We start from the raw sequence: 23632 nt of genomic DNA on the forward strand, positions 1-23632 counted from the left end.
GGTTTCAAATTGAGATAGAACTTTAGAAATAGGTTTAGTTTGTTTTGCAGAGAATAACGTGTGTACAAAAATTATAAATTTGAAAATATAGGCGAACAATGGGACATATATAAGGTACCTCCGTAGTGTGTGTGCCAGGTTAAGCCATAATTTTATTCCGACCTTGATAATTGCCGACCCAGAGGTTGAACCGGTTTATTCTGTTTGCACAGTACCGAGACAAAAGTTGCAGAATAAGCGAGATAAGAGTTCCATTAATAATAAATTAATGATTTATACTTCTACCTCGAGCATTTCTCCGCTAGTTGCCAATAGTTACCGGTCTGTGCGCTGGTGCGGAAAGTACCGCATGAATGGTTTATTCTCTAACAAATTATTTTGATATCATCTATTTAAAAAATTTCGCAACAAGATCGTAGTTTCAAAATCATTGAATAATTTTGTCGCTATGGAATAATCATGTGAAATCATAATTATATTTTCAAACCTGCGTGATTTTTTCTTAGGGCTCGATGTGGGACCGGAATAATCTAGGCAATTTAATAGCATACCGTCTGTAATTGAAGAACATAAAATAGGGAATAAAAAATCCTGAAATCTCTATATATATAATCTTCTGGAAGCGTCAATGGACATTTCTTGGTGCGTAGTGCACTGCCTTAATCGCCAATATATTCTCCCGCGACTTTGCTTGGAGACGAGTCTCCTTTACCTTTAAGTGAGCGGTGGTGAGCTTGCTTGGTTAAAAGTTACGAAGTTATGACGGATAATTATTCCATGTTTATAGATGGCGGTGGTCCCTATGGCAATATCTCATGTCTATTTTGTTATTTGTTTTGTGATAAAGAAAATATTGGTGGGGTAGCATTGTTAACGCAAATATTTGTCTGCATAGTTTGAAATCGTGTATGCTAGGCCATCTCGCAAAATTGCTAAGCAAGTTTACTTAGAGTGCGATCGCAAACAACCAATTAAACTTCGAGTACTGATAAAGGGAGCTATGACAACGAAAGTGCCATAGCTTTGCACCTACGAACATTTAAACCTGCGGGCATTTCCACCCATGGACATTCGCATCTGTGAACTTTGCACACACGGACATTTCCACCCATGGACATTTGCCCCCATGAAATATCGACCCATGAACTTTTGCACCCTCGGACATTTGCACCAAAGGACGATGGTCACAACAGATATTTGCACCCACGGGTTTTAGTACCTTCATACAAATTACACCCAAAAACATTCGCCCCCACGGACATTTGCACCCGTGGACTTTTTCACACACGTACATATTTACCCGCATGTTTAGCACCCCCATGCAGATTGCACCCATGAGCATTTCCACCCACAAATTTTTACACCTCATACAGATTTCACCCATAGAAATTCTGCACCATGAGCATTTGCTTCCATGAGCTCTTGCACCCATGGACATTTTCACCCGCATGTCTTTGCCACCCTTTAAGCAGTACTACTACTAACAGAAGTTGTAAATTATTATTACCTTTCAGGAAACGCCAACATTAAATGGTATTATTGCATTGGCTGGGACACTGTGGACAGCGATACGTCAGTTTTATCTTGTAATCCTCCTTCCCCTGACGATGTTGGAAAGAAGTCTGCTTGCTACAAAGGAACTGGAGTTGTGAACGGTGAGCAAAATGTTTCTTCGTAAATTTAAAAAAAAACAGGACCTATTTGTAATTTGCACAAATCTACTAAAAATCAATTGTTCATTCATTGTTATCTGGTTGTTGAATTAGTTGGATGATTAACATAATTGGCGATGTCAACATAATCGAGTCCAGCGCTTGAACCCACCAGGCTAGGCCATCGTGTGGTATATATACAGTGACCTAACTTCAAAAAATAATTTGAGGAATAAACAATTTATGTATGTTGTTATACATGAGAATAAATGAATAAAGGTCACATAACAATGAAATGTTTGTAATATTTTTATTTAAAACATTATAACCAACAAACTCACCCATACAACGTATTGCCCGGGGCGGCTGCCCCTATGCCCCACAGACACGCCCCTGCATATATTATATAGCAAATGTTATTTTCACAGGCGTTAAAACTACGAATAGAGGATGCGCGTGGTCTACAACAGAATTCTGCCAGCATGAAACACCTGCTATCATGTTGGACGGGGAATATTGCTATTGCAACAAAGGTGATTGGAGTATTTTTTATTATTTATTTTCTTTATTCATTCTGTCGAGAGTAAAGTTGATAAGACGGCTCAATTATATGGTGAAACACTGGTCGAGTATTGAAATCATTACCAATATATTTACATCTTGGAGGGAAATCGGTGCAACTGTTAAATCAACCAGACGGCTAGCAGCAATCGTATTGCACATAATTCCCACCGCATTCGCACCTTCGAATATTGTTCGAGCGTCAAAAATGTAACGAGATATGAGCATTCCCATTACAGGTAATACAACTTCAACTTTCTTTGTTACCACGTTTCCCCGAAAATAAGACCTAGCCTGAATTTTTTCAGCACTGACCTGGTTAAGATGAAATACCAGAAACTTAACCAAAAATATTGACCTCTAATATTAGTATAAAACAACCGCAATTTTTGTTATTATCTCAAACTCCTATAATATGCAGGAGTTGGAACCTATAACCCAGAGTTGGAAATAATTTTTATTCGATTCGCACAACAGCCTGGTTGATAGAATTCAAGATAAAATACCAGAAATCTTGGTCAAAAATATTTACCTCGCCATAAGAGCCAACACGTTCCACTAATGAGTGTCATTCATTACAGATCTCTGCAACGCAGCTTCCATCGTGAAATTGAACGTCGTTCTGATGATATTTGTATCGGGAATTCTTGCAAAAATCTTCGCTTGAAAGCAAACGTACTGTCAACTTGGATAATTAATTTCAATAATTCAGTTTTGTAATAATTTTTGCCCAAGTCTTAGTTCTATTTCATCACACATGAATGAAAGTTTTGCGCACATGAAGGTGCAACAACGTAACTGACTCTTGACTGACAATAAAAACGGACATTATGTTTATATCTCGACAATTCATTCTTCTTTTATGTTTTCAGTCTAAAGTTATTTAATTTAAATTTTAAAGTATCTTCTAAAGTAGCAGACTTATAACTTTAATTGAGTAAAAATTTTGTATACCCAAATTTTGCATATTTTAAATTTAAATAACTTGATTGAAGTAATCAACAATTTAAATTTAATTTATTTAATTATTTAATTAAATTTAAATAACTTGATTGAAATAATCAACAAATGCTAAGTCTAAGTCTCCACGCTGCGGTAAATACACCGTTAGGCGAGGCGGTGTGGTGAATTTTCCTCTTTTGATCCAAATTTTGTTTTTTAATTCAAATTTGGTATATAATTGAAGTTGGTTTTGAAATCAGTGATTTCAAATTTGATGATTTGCAATTGTTTTTTATTCTACATGTTTTTCAAAAATTTTGTATTAGTATAATAGAAGTTAGTTTTGATATTAGTACGATCATGTATTTGGTGATTTTCAATTGTTTTCAATCCACATTTTTTTGAAATTTTGTATTGTTATAATATAGGTTAGTTTTGAAATTGGTGCGATCACGCATTTGGTGATTTGCAATTGTTTTCAATCTACATTTTTTTTTGAAATTTCGAAAAATGAAGACGTTTTGGATAATGGTACGATCATATATTTGGTAAATTAAAATTTTTTTATTCTACATTTTTCGAAATTTTGTATTAATATAATTGAATTTTGTTTTGATACCAGTGCGATCATTACACTTCTAAGTCAAAACAGAATCTGTTAAATATCGTTGTCGCTAGATGGCGTATGTTACCTTCCAAATGCAAAAGTAATAAAATGATATTAGCGATAGTAGTGTGTCTCTGTCGATCTTCTTTAGTAGAGTTTGGTGTTATGAGCAGTTTTATATGTCGTGAGTGAGGGAATCCGCAAATGTTTTGGATAAGGACATGGGTGGGTGATTTCAAGGAAGATTGGCGCGATGAACATTTGGAATCGGAGTCATATATTCCAAGCGAATAATGTCATTTTATCTGAACATTAATTCAATTGTTAAATAAACAATAATCAATGTTAAATAGCAAAGCAAGATATGAGAAAAAGTATTTCAAATTAACTTAATGACTTCCTGAGTCTAAGTGGCTGATTCAATACCGCCTTGTTTGTAATGTGAACATCTTACAAAAACGACGGTGAAACGACTACAATTCTTATCATAAGTGCGCAACCCCGACAGCTATGACCTTACTTCTTTTTTTTGTGAACATTTGACACGTAATAAAATGATAGAAAAAATGCAGCGGTATATACATTGCTCATTTGGCGTTTAGGGTACCACACACGCGATGGAGACCGAGCAGAGAAAACAGATTTTTGCTCAGATAAAGAAGAACTTTTGCAATTTTGAATAAATTTAGTTAACAGTTGATGCCGAAGTAAATGATAGAAATGCGAGAATATCTCGTATATGTAGGTAACCCATTTGACGTTCAAGTCATGACTCCGAGAAGGCTGTAACATATAGAACAGATAATAAGAGTTTTTCTCAGATAAATTTGTTAAATGTCGATGCCGAATTGAATGATAACAAGGCGAGGAGATATATGGATAACCCATTTGACTGTTTAAATCATGACACTGCGAATACTGGAACATAGAGAACATATATTAAATCAACAGTTTCGCTCAGATCATGCAGGCCTAAACAATTTTGTCAACGGGCGATGCACAATAAAATGATACAAAAAGATATATAGATTGCACAATTGAAGTTTAGCGCATGGCACTGTGGATACCGAGCAGAGCAGACAACTATTGAATCAAGCTTACCTTAGATTGTACAGAACTTACGCAATTTTAAACAAATGTACTCATAAGTAGGAGACATTTGAATAACGAATTTACCTCCTATAGAATAGCATCACGCTTCTCAGAGTTGAGCTCAGATCGAACACCTAGTTATACAAGGTGGTCGCTAGAAAAGTAGAAAATTTGAAGGTCAGACGAGATCATGAATAAAATGCGTGCTTACTTATTGGACACGTAGTGGACATAACGATCGTTTCAATATTATGTTGTTGTTGTTGTTGTTCTTTGACACGTTTTTAAAAAGTCGCTTTTCTCTTCGAATACTGGACCAATTGCTTTGAAATTTTCAGTGGTTAAAGATAAAAATTTTCTCCAGAAGGCTATTACTTTTTTTTTCGCTATGACGTCATTAAAAAATTATGTGACTCCACGTGTCCATATATTTGAGCATAGCTCTCTTGTTACTTTTTCGGAACGTTTTAATTTTTTTTAGGTTTTTGCTTGAAACCTTTTAGGTTCTATTTGATTTCTGAAACATTATGTGTAATATAACACATGCCTTCAAAAAACTTTGTTCAAGTTATTCTTTGTAAAAATAAATAGCTTTGACAAATTTTCTGTTTTCCGTGAAATTTTTTTTTTTTTCTTATATGAGGTTACATTATATTTCTAAGATAAATACAATTTGTTGTTTCTTCGAAGTTTTGCTTGTAACAATGAGAAACTTTGGCATCGTTTGCGCCATTCTGGCCGTAGTGTTTACTACTACAGGTAAGAAACCAGCATTTGAATTATATTTAAAGCACGATGAAGGGCTTTGTTCTTCTTTACTACGATGTTCAGTTTTGATTTTCAGAATAAGATTTCCATATTCATCTCAGAAGAGAGTAAGTCGATAAGACGGCTTATCTATATGACGAATCTCGTGGAGTTATCAATCCAAGTCGGGTTTGGGAGTAGTTGACCTGCTATTTGTTTCAGTTACATATACTTGGTGGTTGAGGAAGCCGTAACCAGTCACAGCGGTCATGTGAATCACCCTACGGAGGGCGTGTAGTCTAGTAATTCTCTGGCACATAGCCGTCCCCCATGCGATGCGACCCGCAAAGAGTAATTCAACCGTATGACTAGAGCTTAGAACGATGCGAGAACCGCCAAGCTGACATACTTGATATCAACTTAAAAGCACCAGGAACTGCGGGACCCAATTAGAAATCCCAGCGGCCCCTACTTTTCATAGTAAAATTGATGGGTCTTTATATTTCATAAAAAAACATAAATACAAACCAAAAAAAGACATTTAATACTTTCTATAAAACAAATTTAAGGCACAGTCGATGTTGTTATTGTTTTACTGTTAACATTAAGAAAGGCAAAATAGGCAATTACATTATACTCTTTCAGAAAAAGACTTTTCTAGCCTTTTTATTAGCAAAAGCATTCAAAATGTTTTCAGTCAAAGTCTTTTTTAGAAGACAGTACAAAAACGTTAATCTGGATTTCTGAAATAACGCAGAACAGAAGAATTTAATTGCTAATGGTGACATAACGATAATTTACCACGCATAAGAAATTAATATTATGGGAGAAATTATTTCATTTTACGTTTTCAGTAGTATTTTGAACCTCACAATACAGCGCGCGGCCCCTTCAAGGTGAGGGGCCCAATTTGATAAAATCGGTCAAATCGGCCTTGCTTAAAGGTTGTACGGGGTTAATCATGTTTGCACAATACCGAAACAAAAGTTTCAAAATTAGCGAGAGGAGAGTTTCATTAAAGTAAAATTATTGATTTACTCATACCCCGAGGTAAGATATCTCCATTGGCCCCCGATGGGCCGCACGCATGTGCGGAAAACACCGAATACAATCGCTTACTCATCAACAAAATATGTGTCTTTAGTGTGGGACTAATACAATCAAGTCTCGCGCCACAACTCAAAAATAACTATCTAAAAAAGAGCTAAACATAACAGATAGTAAGGCGATAGTATATTTTATTCAAAAAAAGAAGTTGAAAATACGTGGATGGAACGTAAATGTCCAAAATAAAGAAATGAAATATCCAAAATAAGGCGGGCAAAATCAAATCTAAAAAAGATTTATGTTTTTAATTAGTTCCACACCCCTCAAAAAAATATGTTTACACCCCAATTGTGGAGCGCGCCCCACCGGTTGAGAACCACTGACCTGAACTGTAATATTAATATTTGAATGAAAAGAATGAAACATGTTTTATACACATCCTTATGTTTTATTTCGTTAACGACAGCTTGCTTGCGTCGATATCACCCATAAAAAAAATTTCATGAATTAGTAAAAACGCCTAGATGACCCTCTTTGTTTGGTCTTTATTTCATTTGAGGGATGTATAATGCCGACTAGATCGTTTTGGTATTTATTTTATGATGGAAATGTTTAAATATATTCAGCGAGTACCTGGAATTTTTACCATTAACGCAAACATTTGTCTATGTATTTCGCTCTTCGATGCCCAGCCGTTGCCACAGTATTTTTTATAGCTTCAAGATTTTATACTTTATTACTGGGCGACTCGAATTCCTAAGCAACGCAAATATTTGATAACAAATCGATAAAAGTTTTGCTTTGTGCCCATACTCAAATACTGTATGTGTATATCGTATTTGGTGTATGTACAGTACTGTATTCGTACTGTTTTAAAACACACAACAAGCGCTGCATAAAACCCGTTCAAGGTAAGTAATTCACTCAACATCAGACGTGATCGACTACTCGAGACGTGAAGATCGACTTGTTGGTCACTCCTGCTGTATACGACAGTAATTTTATAGCTTCGTTCAACAAAAAGCATAATACAATGGAGTCGATCTTAATATATTTTGTTCTTCAGATTATACAATGCTAAATAAAGTATTTTAGACTTTATTGAGGAACTCGAATTTCTTGAGAACGTAAATATTTGACCCATAAATTGCGCTCCCGAAGTATGCGTACCAAAATAGCGGACACCGGAACGTAATATGAATTATGCTAACCCGGTCAGCATCGCGCTTATTATCAGCTAACAAAGTTTTATTTATACATAATCGACTCTCGAAAAGCGCGAACCGTTGGTCCGTGTATAAATACCGTTCTTATGGTGGTTCCATGTTGATTTGACACGCGAGATTTTATTACTGGGCAACTCGAATTACCAAGCAACGCAAATATTTGATAACAAATCAATAAAAGTTTTGCTTTGTGCCCATACTCAAATACTGTATGTGTATATCGTATTTGGTGTATGTACAGTACTGTAGTCGTACTGTTTTAAAACACACAACAGGCGCTGCATAAAACCCACATTTTTGGGGGTATGTTGTTAAACTCACTCAACATCAGACGTGATCGACTACTCAAGACTACACCCCTGGTGTATACAAAAAGCATAATACAATGGAGTCGGTCTTAATATTTATTTTTCTCTTTAAATTGTACAATGATAAATAAAGTATTTCAGACGTTACTGAGGAACTCTAATTCCTTGAGAACGTAAATAGTTGAACTATAAATTCAGCGCTCCTGAAGTATGCGTACCAAAATGGCGGACACCGGAACGTAACTGAAGTAGGCACAGATTGCATATCCTCAATATAAAGTAACGTATAATGACTTTGATTTCTTTTCAGAAATACCCCTCAATAGTGTTAACTAGCCCGTCCCAGAAAGCATGCGAGTATGCGTGAAGACGCAACACTCTCATTACCCCTTCCCCCAAAAAGCCATCACTGCCAGAAGTTGTAAATTCTGATTATTTTCTAGGAAACGGCATTAAATGTTACAGCTGCTTTGACTGCGACACCGTGGACAGCAGTACCCCAATCACAACTTGTGCTGAACCTCCTCAAACTGCCCCCAGTAATGCGAAGGGTGCTTGCTCCAAAGGAACGGGAAAAGTGAACGGTGAGGCAAATGCATTTTATAACTTGAAAAAAATAAAATAATCGCCGCACCCGTAGTATGTGAATCAAGATGGCGGACACCGGAACGTAGTATGTGTACCAGGTTAGGACATAATTTTACTCCAATTTTTCTTCTTTTAGTTCTATTAAAAGTTCGGGGACTAGCCAAGTGACTCCCGTAGTATTTGTACCTGAAGTAATGGCCCAACCCTACCCTGGTAAACATACTACGTTCCGGTGTCCGCCATCTTGGTTCACAATTTACATGAGTACCAAATAATCTCAGAGCTGTCGAATCGGGGAAAATTAACAATCGACTCTCGGGTTCAGGAAATTTTGACTCGTACTCAAGTTTCAAACTCGTCAACAAAAACTTTGACGTATGTGCGCTGGATGTTTTGTACAAAGCCCCTGCCGCAGATGAAGAAATGCGAGATTTAAAAAAAAAACGCCACGTTTTAAAATAAGGAATCAGTTATTTTCCAGCTAGGCTTCCGGGTTAGGAATGATTTGAAACTTACATTTCCAAGGAATGTCTGCATTCCCAACCCCAGATACAACCCAACTTGATAATTACTTATCGATTTTAATCGGTAATTATGTTGATAGGTATTTGTCTGTCTGTCTGATGCACGCGATACGCAAGGTGTCACTATGGAGTGAGAGCGCTGTTTTGGACAATTCCCTAACTTGCGATCGATAAGTCTTCGGTCTCTGACCGATATTCTCAATACCAATTTTATTATTTTGAGTGTTGCCGGGGCTTGGTACATAGGATCATGTGCGCCTGCTAAAATAGACTTTAAAAACGCGCTATAGACTAAAGATTCTTATTTAATTTGTGTGCAAAATTCGGATTTTTTTCCTCAATCAAAACAACTCAAACTCCGACACGTTTCAGACAAGGCTCTGTACAACCGGCAATTTTTAGGGGGGAAGGGGCTATGCCAACCCCCAAAAAATCCAACATTTTTTTTAAATGGAATTTTGCGACATTTGCAGTGAGACATGAATTCTTACGTTTTACCCAATACCATTTTACTCTATTGTTTAACGATTTATTGAAAACTGACTTTTCCTGGCTTGCTATCAACAATCCTTTCACAAAATGAACCAACCGAGACAGATGAAACAATTCTCGATTGTATACCTGATAAGTTCGACAGCGAAGTGATTCTGTAGAGAGATTCTTGTTATATATCAGATGTTGTTAGATATCAGCGACTGCTTTTATCTATCCTTGTTCGAAGCAAAAGGCACGATTAAGCGTCATATTACGTCATTATACAAGCAGTCACTTCTAGGTGAGGGGTTTTGGAAAAACCACAATCTCGGTTATCTACCCAATCATTACTTATTGAGTGAGGCGGTGGTCATGGAAATTGAGCACAGATATTTTACCTGTGATAGCAACCCAACCCAAATAATAAGCTATCGTGTCCACTTTTGCTGGTCTAATTAGAAAATATTAACTCTTACAGGCGTTCAAACTATAGCTCGAGGGTGTGGTTGGTCTACAGCTGAATTCTGTCAGCAAGAAACTCATGTCTTTTTGAGCGGAGAATATTGTTATTGCAACAAAGGTAATCAACTTTTTCTTTTGTTTGAAACTTTAATTTAGGATTTTTTGTTTTCTAGTAAACGCCTGTATGTTCCGCTAATACAGTGGTTTTCAAGTTTTTTCTGTCAAGGCCCACTTTTGTTGCACAAAAAAAATTGTTGCCCGTCAACGTTTGCAGCAGAGAAAAACTACAAGAAAAACACACTTCCACTTTAATAATTGAAATGAGAATTACCACGCAGTATCAAGAACCAGGCATCATCATTCATTGCTTTACCATAATCAAACTATAAATCTAAATAACTTATCAATCACTCTAGCAATTTATAATAGGTTTAGAATCCACAGAAAACTTTTGTGTGGCCCAGAAGTGGCCCACTAGTTTAGACCCGGTGCCGTAATACCTGTCATTCATTACAGATCTCTGCAACGAAGCTTCTATCGTGAAATTGAACGTCGTTCTGATGATATTTCTGACGGGAATTCTTGCAAAAATCTACGCTTGAAAGCAACAAACTGTCAACCAACTTATTAATTTTTCTATTAATTCAGTTTTATGGTAATTTTTTACCCGGTCTTATTGCTGTCACATATGAAAACTTTTCACGCATGATTATGCACATTATGTTTAGGTTTTGATATATTGATAATTTCTCATATTGCTTGTATTTTGAACCTGTATTTGTACGCACATGATGGCTGTGTTTGATAACAAGTAAGAAATGCTCAAATTTTTGAACACGAAAATCAAATGACCAAAATTGGATGTCTGGAAATTTCTTCTAATTGTTGAGGTCAGTGGTTCTCAAACTTTCAAAGTTGCGCCCCTTTTTAAAATCTGTCAACTCGAGCCTCGGGCCACCTCAAAAACAACTAGCTAACAATAAGCTACAAATAACAGATAGTATGGCGAAAGTGGAAAACACGTTGAAAATACGTGGATGGAACGTAAATATCCAAAATAAAATAAAAACAAAATATCCAAAATTAGGAGGGCACGACCAAACAAATAATATTTTTCTGTTTAATTAGCTTCGCGTCCCCTAAAAAAGTTATCTAAACCGTAGCCTCTCCTCATCTAGTGGGGCGCGCCCCATCGTTTGAGAACCACTGGTTTAGGTAATTGTACCGAGTGTTAAAGTCCACAAAATTTGGAATACAATATCGGTATTTTTCGAGAATCCAGAAAAAAAAATTGAAAAACAAAAAATAATAGCTTTCTTCTTTATCTTCGAGCGATGAAAATTCGAGATCTATTTTCATTAGATTTATTATACCAACCATATAATGTCTGCAGTTTCGATTCTCCGGATTCGTAATTTTGACTCTTACGAGTTTGAAAATACGACTCCGGCTATCCGATCTGAAAATACGACCCTAGTAAACTTTGACTCCAAAGCTCCGCGGTTACATTGATAATAAATCTAAACTGAATCTGTCGAATATGGTTGTCGCTAGATGGCATACGTTAGCTTGCTAAAATGAAAGCAACAAGAAAGCTATGCTCAAATATATGGACACTTAGAATAAAACAAAATATATATTATTAGCACTTCACCGAAAACCATAGGTTACCCTACGCTTCCAGTACGATATCCTGCACGAATCTGAACAGTGAAACAGCTACATGGCTATGGTAACTGACTTACTAGTACTTGGGTACAAATACCGGTACAGGGGCTGTCATAGCTCTTCCATGTCCTGTGGTAATGATTTATGTTGTTTACATCAGAACTGTAACGAAAAGGTGAGAGCGTAATAATTCACAGAGGTACCGTACCTTACCAGTACCTGTTGCTGTACTGTAGGCCTGCTATTCGATCGTGGAACGGTTTTTCTCTGGCATATAAAAACTCAATTCAATTTGGTCTCATCAAATTTAACATATTAAACACATCAAATTCAACTAAAAAACCTACATTTGACATTACTGCAGTAGCAAGATCGCGAAAGGAATAAGCCAATTTTACTGTGGTACTGTAACTGAGCAGTACCGTACCTGCAGGTTCGATCACGCAACCGCGTGAAATAAGTTTAAAACAGTGTTTCCATAAGTAAATTTTAGAACAGCGAAATTTTAAATAAAATATCAAATCTAATAGGATTCATAGGAAATTTAGGAATAAATAGAAGTAATAGCCTTCTGGAAAAAAATCAAACTTTAACCACTGAAAATTTCAAAACAATTGGTCCAGTATTCGAAGAGAAAAGCGATTTTATAACGAGAGAGCTACGCACAAATATATGGACACGTTAGACCAGAGCGAATCAGTCCCTACCGGTACCTTTGACGCTACCGGTACCCTCAAAAAAGTTCTGAATTTCCAGTAGCAAGAATTTTGCAGAATCAAAACGTACAGCCAGTCATGACACTCACTAAAATCCGTGTTCCCATGGATAAAAAATAATACAGCAAAATTTTAGACGAAATATCAAATTTCATAGAATTCACGCAAAATTTGGAAATAAATAAAAGTAATAGCCTTCTAGCGAAAAAATTAATCTTTAACCACTGAAAATTTCAAAGCAATTGGTCCAGTATTCGAAGAGAAAAGCGACTTTTAAAAAACGTGTCAAAGAACAAGAACAACAACAACATAATATTGAAACGATCGTTATGTCCACTTCGTGTCCAATAATGATGGTGACAAGTAAAATAAAAACAATAACAACAACATAATTTGAAACGTTCGTTATGTCCCTCAAAGTGTCCAATAAAATGATAGTAGAAATAAGGTGTGTGTCTCAATCTGTGTTTATGCTTACTGAGAACTTTATATTATGGGCAGTTTTATATATCTTGGAAGGGGAATTCGCAAATTACGTAGATAAACACGGGGGTGGGTTATTTCAATGAAACAGGTTGAGAGTTTGAAAACTGTGACATATAATTCAATGGAACGCTAGGAATGTTACAATGCCCCTAACTTTAATTGAATAACATGTTAAATAGCTAAGCGAAATATGAAGAAAATATATTAGAGTTTTTAAGTTAAGTTCGAAATTGACTGGAAGACTACTACGTCTAAGTTGATGCTTTACTAGAGTCTTGTTTGGAGTTGGGACATCTTACAGCAACTACAACGCTACATCTCTAATGGCAATGCGTATTATAAGTGCTCAACCACGGGAGTTTTATACCTTACGTCATCTTTTTATAGAAGGCTGAGACGTAATAAAATGATAGAAAAAAGAGGCAGCGGAGAGAATATAGAAGGCACGATTGGGGTTTAGGGCATAACATTTTGGATACCGAAGTTGGATGAAGAGTTAGCTCAGATCGTACAGGCTTAAACAAGAAGGCGGTATTCAGAAAACACGTTTGACGTATGACACTGCGGAAACACAGGAAGACTGAAACATATGAAAGAAATAATGAATCAAGAGTTTTGCTCATATCAAACAAGACTTTACTATTTTGTATGGATTGATGCACAATGAAATTATAGAGAAAAAGAGGAGATTTATAGATCTCATCTCGTTTTCAGTGCCAGGCACGCTTGTCAGAGTCGCGATCAGATCGAACACCTAGTTATAAATATATTAGAACGTATGCAATTTTATATAATTTCGTAAAATTAAATATTTAATTATAAAGTTAATTATATTCCCAAGATAATCACAATTTCGTTAAACTTCAAATTTCGCTTGCAAAAATATGGGAAACTTTGTTATCGTTTGTGCTATTCTGGCCGCAGTGTTCACCACAGGTAAGAAACCATCTTTTGAATTACGTATATTTGAAATGAGATAAAAAATTTACCATTCTTTTTTAACGCCATGTTAGATTAGAAAAAATATATAAATGGAATAATATGGGGTAACTATATCACATTGAATTTGTTTTTGAAATCGTTTTTCGTAATCGTCAATTTGTGACCAGGGACGGGCATTTCGAGTCGGTTCATGCAATAATTTTTAATTTTTTGTCAGTCGAAGGACGAGGTCAATTTTTTTATCGAAGCCATATTTATATAACTGAATTCGGACAGGTGACTCTTTTTTTCGGTACTCCTGTAGTATGTGAAGCAAGATGAAGGACACCGGAACGTAGTATTTGTACCAGGATAGGCCATAATTTCAGCAGCAAATAATACGAGAGTCACTTGGCTAGTCGCCAAACTCGTATTAAGCTAAAATAAGGAAAATTGGAATAAAATTATGGCCTTACCTTTGATATATTGACGTCGTTCTGATGATATTTCTGGCGGGAATTCTTGCAAAAATGTTCGCTTGAAAGCAAAAAACTGTCAACCAACTTGATAATTTTTCTATTAATTCAGTTTTATGGTAATTTTTTACCGAGTCATACGTTATCGCTGTCACACATGAAAACTTTTCACGCATGATTATGCACATTATGTTTACGTTTTGATATATTGATAATTTTTCATATTGCTTGTATTTTGAACCTGTATTTGTACGCAAATGATGACTGTGTTTGATAGCAAGTAAGTAATACTCAAATTTTTGGAAACGGAAAGTCGAATGACCAAAAATATATGTCTGGAAATTCCTTCTCATTGTTGAGGTCAGTGGTTCCAAACTTTAAAAGTTGCGCCTCTTTTTAAAATCTGTCAAGTCTCGGGCCCCACTTCAAAAACAACTAGCTAACAATAAGCTACAAATAACAGATAGTATGGCGAAAGTGAAAAACACGTTGAAAATACGTGGATGGAACGTAAATATCCAAAATAAAAAACAAAATATCCAAAATTAGGAGGGCACGATCAAACAAATAATATTTTTCTGTTTAATTAGCTTCGCGTCCCCTCAAAAAGTTATCTAGACCGTAGCCTCTCCTCATCTAGTGGGGCGCGCCCCATCGTTTGAGAACCACTGGTTTAGGTAATTGTACCGAGTGTTAAAATCCACAAAATTTGGAATACAATATCGGTAATTTTCGAGAATCCAGAAAAAAAAATTGAAAAAAGAAATAATAGCTTTCTTCTTTATCTTCGAGCGATGAAAATTAGAGATACATTTCCATTAGATTTATTATACCAACCATATAATGTCTGCAGTGTCGACTCTCCGGATTCGTAATTTTGACTCTTACGAGTTTGAAAACACGACTCCGGCTATCCGATCTGAAAATACGACCCTAGTAGACTTTGACTCCAAAGCTCCGCGGTTACATGGATAATAAATCTAAACTGAATCTGTCGAGTATGGTTGTAGCTAGATGGCATACGTTAGCTTGCTAAAATGAAAGCAACAAGAAAGCTATGCTCAAATATATGGACACTTAGAATAAAACGAAATATATTATCATCACTTCACCGAAAACCATAGGTTACCCTACGCTTTCGGTACGATATCCTGCACGAATCTGAACAGTGAAACAGCTACATGGCTATGGTAACTGACTTACTAGTACTTGGGTACAAATACCGGTACAGGGGCTGTCATAGCTCTTCCATGTCCTGTGGTAATGATTTATTTTGTTTACATTAGAACTGTAACGAAAAGATGAGAGCGTAATAATTCACAGATGTACAGTAGCCTACGGTACCTTAACAGTACCTGTTGCTGTACTGTAGGCCTGCTATTCGATCGTGGAACGGTTCTTCTCTGGCATATAAAAACTCAATTCAATTTGGTCTCATCAAATTTAACATATTAAACACATCAAATTTAACTGAAAAACCTACATTTGACATTACTGCAGTAGCAAGATCGCGAAAGGAATAAGCCAATTTTACTGTGGTACTGTAACTGAGCGGCACCGTACCTGCAGGCTCTATCACGCAACCGCTTGAAATAAGTTTAAAACAGTGTTTCCATAAGTAAATTTTAGAACAGCGAAATTTTGAATAAAATATCAGATCTCATAGGATTCATAGGAAATTTAGGAATAAATAGAAGTAATAGCCTTCTGGAAAAAAATCAAACTTTAACCACTGAAAATTTCAAAACAATTGGTCCAGTATTCGAAGAGAAAAGCGATTTTATAATAATGATGGTGACGAAGTAAAATAAGAACAATAACAACAACATAATTTGAAACGATCGTTATGTTCCTTAAAGTGTCCAATAAAATGATAGTGGAAATAAGGTGTGTGTCTCAATCTGTGTTTATGCTTACTGAGAACTTTATATTATGGGCAGTTTTATATATCTTGGATGGGGAATTCGCAAATTACGTGTATAAACACGGGGGTGGGCTATTTCAATGAAACAGGTTGAGAGTTTGAAAACTGTGACATATAATTCAATGGAATGCTAGGAATGTTACAATGCCCCTAACTTTAATTCAATCTCATAGCTAAGCAAAATATAGAGAAAATATATTAGAGTTTTTAAGTTAAGTTCGAAATTGACTGGAAGACTACTATGTCCAAGTTGATGTTTACTAGAGTCTTGTTTGGAGTTGGGACATCTTACAGCAACTACAACGCTACATCTCTAATGGCAATGCGTATTATAAGTGCTCAACCACGGGAGTTTTATACCTTACGTCATCTTTTTATAGAAGGCTGAGACGTAATAAAATGATAGAAAAAAGAGTCAGCGGAGAGAATATAGAAGGCACGTTTGGCGTTTAGGGCATAACATTTTGGATACCGAAGTTGGATGAAGAGTTAGCTCAAATCATACAGGCTTACCAAGAAGGAGGTATTCAGATAACTCATTTGACGTTTAAGTCATGACACTGAGGAAAATAGGAAAGAGATAATGAATCAAGAGTTTTGCTCATATCAAACAAGACTTTACTATTTTGTATGGATTGATTTATAGAGATTTATAGATCTCATCTCGTTTTTAGAGCCAGGCACGCTTGTCAGAGTCGTGATCAGATCAAACACCTAGTTATAATTAAATTAGAACTTATGCAATTTTATATAATTTCGTGAAAATATATGTTTTCCTATAGGGTTTTTTATATTCCTAAGATAACCATAATTTCGCTCAACTGCAAATTTTACTTGCAAAATATGGGGAACTTTGGCATCGTTTGCGCTATTCTGGCCGCAGTGTTCACCACAGGTAAGGATCCATCTTTTGAATTGCGTATATTTAGAATGAGTTAAACCTTATCTTTTTTAATGCTATGTTAGATTTCTAATGCTATGTTTGAATTAAGAAAAATATATAAATGGAATAATATGGGGTAAATATACTGCATTGAATTTGGTTTTAAAAGTGTTTTGAGTAATCGTCAATTTGTGACCAGGGCTGGGCATTTCGAGTCGGTTCATGCAATCATTTCTAATCGCCGCCATCTTGTTTAATATTTTGTCAGTCGAAGGACGAGGTCAATTTTTATCGAAGCCATATTTTTATATTTAAATTCGGACAGATGTCTCATTTTTCGGTACTCCCGTAGTATGTAAACTAAGATGGCGGACACCGGAACTCAGTATGTGTACCAGGCTAGGCCATAATTTCAGATAAAAATACTACGAGAATTACTTGGCTAGTCGCCAAACTCTGAATAGAACTAAAATTGGAATGAAATTATGGCCTAATCCTAACCTGGCACAAATACTACTTTCCGATGTCCGCCATCTTGGATCACGTACTACGAGAGCGCCCTTTTTTCTAGTGAGCTATTGATGATAAATTAATTCTGTGTTTTAAGATTATTACAATGAGGTCGCATACAATTACGTTCTTGTAATATTTTAAATATCTTGCAAATGTTCAAGATTTGATTGAAAAATATTCGATTTTGAAATCATCAAGTATTCTAAATACACAGGCCTATTAGTTTAAGGTGAATTTATGTTTGGAAAATGGATAATTTCTACTAGTTAGACGCTGTATGACCAAAAAGACATGGAATATATCCGTAGTCTAGATATATACATACTAAGGGCTGGGTTTTACACCGACACAACATTAGCCTATGCCATAGGTTCTCAAAGTACTCAATACTAGGCCATGGCTTCGTTAGAAAAACTTAAGCGAGCTATTGGTTTACTTATTAAAATACCGACCTGGCTAATTTTTTAAATGCCCAAAGAAGCAATAGCGACATTAATAAAATTTTCCAACGGTAAAAACATCCGAGACATCAAATAATGTAATTTTAATTTACTCAGGAATATTAATCGGCAAGTAACAACGTGTTTTTGTTTTCAAATATTGTGAGGCTAGGTGATGTTATGGAAACAACAACGTTTACCGAAATAATCTGTAGATCAATTATCATTTATTGCTCTGGATTTATTTCAATCACGCTTTAAAGATGCAAAATCGTTTGATGTATAGAACAGTAATTTTTAAAGTTCCGTTTGAAGAAAACTCTTGAAAATCTTAACAAAATGGAGCCAATTGTGAAACTTTTTTTATTGTTTATGACATCATACTTATATATAAAAAAATTTGCATTTCAATGGAAATGTCTAGCAAATATTTGACTTTCAAATCAGCGCACTTAAAAATAAAACTGTTTTGTTCGTCAAAGAATTTACCCCCCGTTAAGAAATTTGCTCATAGCGAGGCCACGCCCACTTGGCTACCGAGACTATAAAGAATCATAGCATAGATTCACAACATTTGTAAATAACAATTGACGTGATACTTTCATGGGCAATTCATGACATGTTTCCCTAAATTTGCTTTTAGGTTTAGGCTCGAATTTTTACGGTGGTTCTAATGGATTTTCGACACACAAACTTTTATATTTTATTGAGTGATCGGTGGAATTCTCGAAGAACAAAAATATTTGACTAATAAAGCTGTGTCTTTGTCTAAAGAATTGACTTAATATTTTGAACCATGGCGAACTAAACTCATAAATTCTTTTGTTCTAAGGGCGATTGTTCCTGCCTAAAAAAAGGCCTTTCCCTGTAACCAATTGACCAAACACTTTCGAATGTTAACACCTGAAGATGGAAAAAGTTCCTAGAAAGCCATTTTTTATTTATTTACTTATTAAAATACTGGGTGCTCCCGAAGTATGCGAACCAAGATGGCGGACATCGGAACGTAACATGGGTAACAGGTTAGGGTTAGGCGATAATTTTTTTCCAGTTTTCCTTATTTTAGTCCTATTATCAGTTCGAAGACTAGCCAAGAGCCTCGCGTAGTATTTATACCTAAAATTATGGCCTAACCCTAACCTAGTACACATATTACATTCCGATGTCCGCCATCTTGGTTCGCATACTTCGGGAGCCCCAAATACTGACCTGGCTAATTTTTTAATTAAATGCCCAAAGAAGCAATAGCGACATTAATAAAATTTCCCAACGGTAAAAACATCCGAGTCATTAAATAATGTAATTTTAATTTACTCAGGAATATTAATTGGCAAGTAACAACGTGTTTTTTGTTTTCAAATATTATGAGGCTAGGTGATGTTATGGAAACAAAAACGTTTTCTAAAATTATCTGTAGAGCAATTATCATTTATTGAATGGGATTTTGTTTCAATCACGCTTTAAAGATGCAAAATCGTTTGATGTATAGGACAGTAATTTTTATAGTTCCGTTTGAAGAAAACTCTTGAAAATCATAACGAAATGGAGCCAATTGTGAAACTTTTTTTTATTGTTTATGACATCATACTAATATATAAAAAAAATTTGCATTTCAATGGACAATTCTAGCACATATTTGACTTTTTAAAGCTGCGAACTTGGAGAATAAAACTGTTGTGTTCGTCAAAGAATTTATCCCTCTTTAAGAAATTTGCTCATAGCGAGGCCACGCCCACTTGGTCACCGAGACGATAAAGAAGCATAGCATAGATTTACTACATTTGTAAATAACGATTGACGTGATACTTTCATGGGCAATTCATGACATGTTTTCTTATATTTGCTTTTAGGTTTAGGCTCGAACTTTTTACGGTGGTTCTAATGGATTTTGGACACTCAAACTTTTATATTTTATTGAGGGATCGGTGGAATTCTCGAACAACAAAAATATTTGACTAATAAAGCTGTGTCTTTGTCCAAAGAATCGACTTAATATTTTGAACTATGGCGAACTAAACTCATAAACTCTTTTGTTCTAAGGGCGATTGTTCTTGCTTAAAAAAGGCCTTCCCCTGTAACCAATAGACCAAACAATTTCAAATGTTAACACCTGAAGATGGAAAAAGTTCCTAGAAAGCCTTTTTTTATTTATTTTCAATGGTACCCGATAATTTACGCAGCATTATTCTTTTTATTCTAGGAGTTATCAGCATTAAATGTTATGACTGCTTTGACTGCAACATCGTGAACCACCGTACTCCAACTACAACTTGTGATGTTCCTCCAGATGCCTCTAATGACACAAGGGCTGCTTGCTACACGGGAACTGGATTTGTGAACGGTGAGGCAAATGTTCCTTCATAAACATACAAAATATGGAATCGATATATTGTTCAAAACGGTAATCGATCCGGATTGAATTCAAGTCTTATCTGTATCGGTATTTCTGTATTCTTCAGTAAACTATTCTGGGGGCGTTTTACACCAGGGGTGTGCAACCTGCGGTCCGCGGGCCAAATGAAGCCCGCGAAGAAAACTTGTGCGGCCCACGGAGAAGCGCCATTTCGAATGGTGTGCGGCATGCGAAACGAGTTTTTAGTTTAATCTGCAAGCAAATCCAATTTCTTTGCATTGCAATGCCTATATCTGAGCTTGTGCAAAGCAAACAACGCATGTCACAAGACCAATAACCAAAATATTTGTGTCTGTAACTACTAGAAAGCCTATGTGGGATAAAGTCGCGGCTCGCGGTTTCAGTCAGTTATTTGTTTCTGGCCCTCGTGTAGTAAAGGTTTCACACAATCTATTCATTCAGCGCTCGCTCTGCCTGCGAGCTTAGATGACCCATATTCGTATGCATCGGCTACAAGAATATTGTGACAGGAACCAAAACGGATATATTGAGCAGATCAAATACCTTTCATAATAATACTACATTATCCTAATACGAGCAGTTCACAACATTTTTGCATGAACAACTTAATACATATACTCTTACAGGCGATGAAGAAGCTACTATAATTCGTGGATGTAGATGGTCTACAAGTTTTCGCTGCTTTCAAGAAAATCATCCCGCATTAAAAGGGGAATATTGCTACTGTAGCAGAGGTAAATGATTCAAGCGTTGCTACTTTGGTATGCGATATTAGTGATTTCAGTATTAATCCTAACCCAACGATGACAGGGTTAGGAACTGATTTCTATGAGAATGTCCTCGTGCGATTGGGATCACGTTAAGCAAGTGGGATCACGTACAACGTAGTTTTGTAATACTGAGATCGCATACCAAAGTGGCAACATTCAAGTTTTCTTTGTTTCAAAGTTGTTATTTATGATCCCTTAAATTGGTGGCTCTCAACCTTTTTCATCAAATTCCTCTCTTCGCCTTTTTACTATTCCCTATGATAAAAACATACACGAAGACCAAAACGAAGTAGTACGGGTATGCAACCTATCACTACCGGTACAGCAATGTTCACGACTGCCGCGATTGCACAACCGTCACATAGTGTGCAATTTTTGGTGACGCAATCGGACAAAATAAACGAATCCCATAGAACCCACAGACATTTTGAAAATAAATAAAAGAAAAAGCCTTCTTCTAGATAAATCTTAAGCCACTAAAAATTTCAAAGAAATTAGTCCCGTAGTTGGTGAGAAAAGCGACTCACACATAACGATGAGAAGAAATACCAACGAGAACAACAATATAATGCTGAGACAGCAAATGCTTATCTTCAATTTCAGATCTCTGCAACGGCGACGGCAGCGGCAACGGCGCATCTTCCATCGTGAAACTGAACGTCGTTCTGATGATGTTTGTGACGGGAATTTTTGTGAAAATTTTTGCTTGAAAGAAACAAACTGCTAATCCTATCATTTATACCGATAATCTAGTTTTATGACAATTTTAATTCTTAGTTTTAGTTCAGTTAGGCTAAGGCATGTTTATATGGCCTTGTTCAGCATTTAAATTGCCCCCACCGTGATGGGCATATAATACTGTCTTATTTTTTTACCGCTCATTTTATTTCACACAATACGAGTACTTTTTTATTTCTTTTTATTCAAAGCGTAATTTTCACCAAATATTTTGCTGTTTTATTCGGTACTCCCGAAGTATGCGAACCATGATGGCGGACACCGGGACGTAGTATGTGTACCAGGTTAGGCCGTAATTTTAGGTACAAGAATATGGGAGTTACTTGGCTAGTCCCCGAACTCGTAATGGAACTAAAATAAGGAAAATTAAGGTCTAACCCCAACCTGGTACACATACCAAGTTCCGGTGTCCGCCATCTTGGCACCTTTTATTCTAATTAAAAAGGAACTATTTTAGCTCGTACGTTCAAATTATCGATGCGCGACCTTCGTGATTCGACCTTGCTCTCTTGTTTAAAAAAATTAATCCTAATTCTTTTATTTCTATCATTAATCAATAGCTTTTATGCTGAATACGAAATCGAAATAAACTTACTTACCAGTGAACAGTATTGTTTCCTCACTTTGTTGCATATGTAGAGTTGCAGCGGCATGGTTTCTTGCTCGCGTAGTCTGCAGACACTCTGGCGGCTCCGTGCGTTGAGATTCCACACATTAGTTCGATGACGCAAATTGAGAACTTTATTTTCCACTAGAAATGCATGAATTGGACAGATAAAACGGAGAGCAACGAACACGCGACCAGACTTAAATGGCAGTCATACAAAAAAGGATGATGCAATCCTCAAACGGCGTTACGTGGACATGTGTGCTCGGAGTCGACGAAGAATAGGTATATCTACTCCGGTGGAAAGCACATGAGTCGAAACCATAGCTCCGACTCCGCATACTTCTGTACACGGCTACACGATAGTAATAAAAAATACAACATCAAAAAGGGAAAAAAAGCAAGTCCCATCACACAATGGGTGTTTCCCGACCCTTGATTTCAGAAAAATTCTCCATATACTTTACTATTTCAAAATTCCTGATGCTTATTTTGAGTGTGTTTAAAAACTGTTATCTCTCATAAACTTATTTATGTGTTCAAAATCATCATTCCAAGAAATATATCAGTACCTATTACAAATTCTGATCCCTGATTTTAGATTACTTTTTGAATATTGCAACTAAACTAAAGCCCCTCGAATGCCATAAAGATAAATATGTTATCCGATTTCCTTTTAATTTTTGAAAACACAACTGAAAACTGACTAATAGCAAGAGAGCTGTGCTCAAATATATGGACACCTTAACCAGAGCGAAGCAGTATTTACCTTTGACGCCACCGGTACCCACAAAAAATTCCGAGTTTCGCGTAGAAATAATTTACAGAATCAAACCGGACAGCCAGTGTCCCCATGGATAAAATAATACAGCGAAATTTTAGACGA

General features: G+C 36.0%; 2 protein-coding genes across 2 annotated transcripts; both read left to right on the forward strand.

Annotated features, from left to right (window-relative positions):
* The first annotated feature begins 5558 nt into the window (after positions 1-5558).
* Positions 5559-11506, forward strand: LOC120347758 (uncharacterized). Its single transcript, XM_039417843.2, has 4 exons — positions 5559-5613; positions 8626-8766; positions 10247-10348; positions 10747-11506. Exons 1-4 carry the CDS (start codon positions 5559-5561, stop codon positions 10830-10832), a joined length of 384 nt encoding a protein of 127 aa, XP_039273777.2. The 3' UTR covers positions 10833-11506.
* Positions 11507-17207: 5701 nt separating this feature from the next.
* LOC120347753 (uncharacterized) lies at positions 17208-22719 on the forward strand. The gene is made up of 4 exons (XM_039417831.2): positions 17208-17316; positions 20458-20598; positions 21258-21365; positions 22005-22719. Exons 1-4 carry the CDS (start codon positions 17265-17267, stop codon positions 22109-22111), a joined length of 408 nt encoding a protein of 135 aa, XP_039273765.2. The 5' UTR covers positions 17208-17264; the 3' UTR covers positions 22112-22719.
* Positions 22720-23632: the final 913 nt, after the last annotated feature.

This window comes from Styela clava, chromosome 1 (assembly GCF_964204865.1).
Source record: "Styela clava chromosome 1, kaStyClav1.hap1.2, whole genome shotgun sequence".
NCBI lineage: Eukaryota > Metazoa > Chordata > Ascidiacea > Stolidobranchia > Styelidae > Styela > Styela clava.

Excerpts from the sequence above, each read along its gene's own strand:
- LOC120347753 (XM_039417831.2), top strand. The coding sequence starts at position 17,265 with ATGGGGAACTTTGGCATCGTTTGCGCTATTCTGGCCGCAGTGTTCACC. Across the intron at positions 17,317-20,457 it reads GGCCGCAGTGTTCACCACAG|GAGTTATCAGCATTAAATGT; the intron begins GTAAGGATCCAT and ends TTTTTATTCTAG. Across the intron at positions 21,366-22,004 it reads ATATTGCTACTGTAGCAGAG|ATCTCTGCAACGGCGACGGC; the intron begins GTAAATGATTCA and ends CTTCAATTTCAG.
- LOC120347758 (XM_039417843.2), top strand. The coding sequence starts at position 5,559 with ATGAGAAACTTTGGCATCGTTTGCGCCATTCTGGCCGTAGTGTTTACT. Across the intron at positions 5,614-8,625 it reads CGTAGTGTTTACTACTACAG|GAAACGGCATTAAATGTTAC; the intron begins GTAAGAAACCAG and ends ATTATTTTCTAG. Across the intron at positions 10,349-10,746 it reads ATATTGTTATTGCAACAAAG|ATCTCTGCAACGAAGCTTCT; the intron begins GTAATCAACTTT and ends CATTCATTACAG.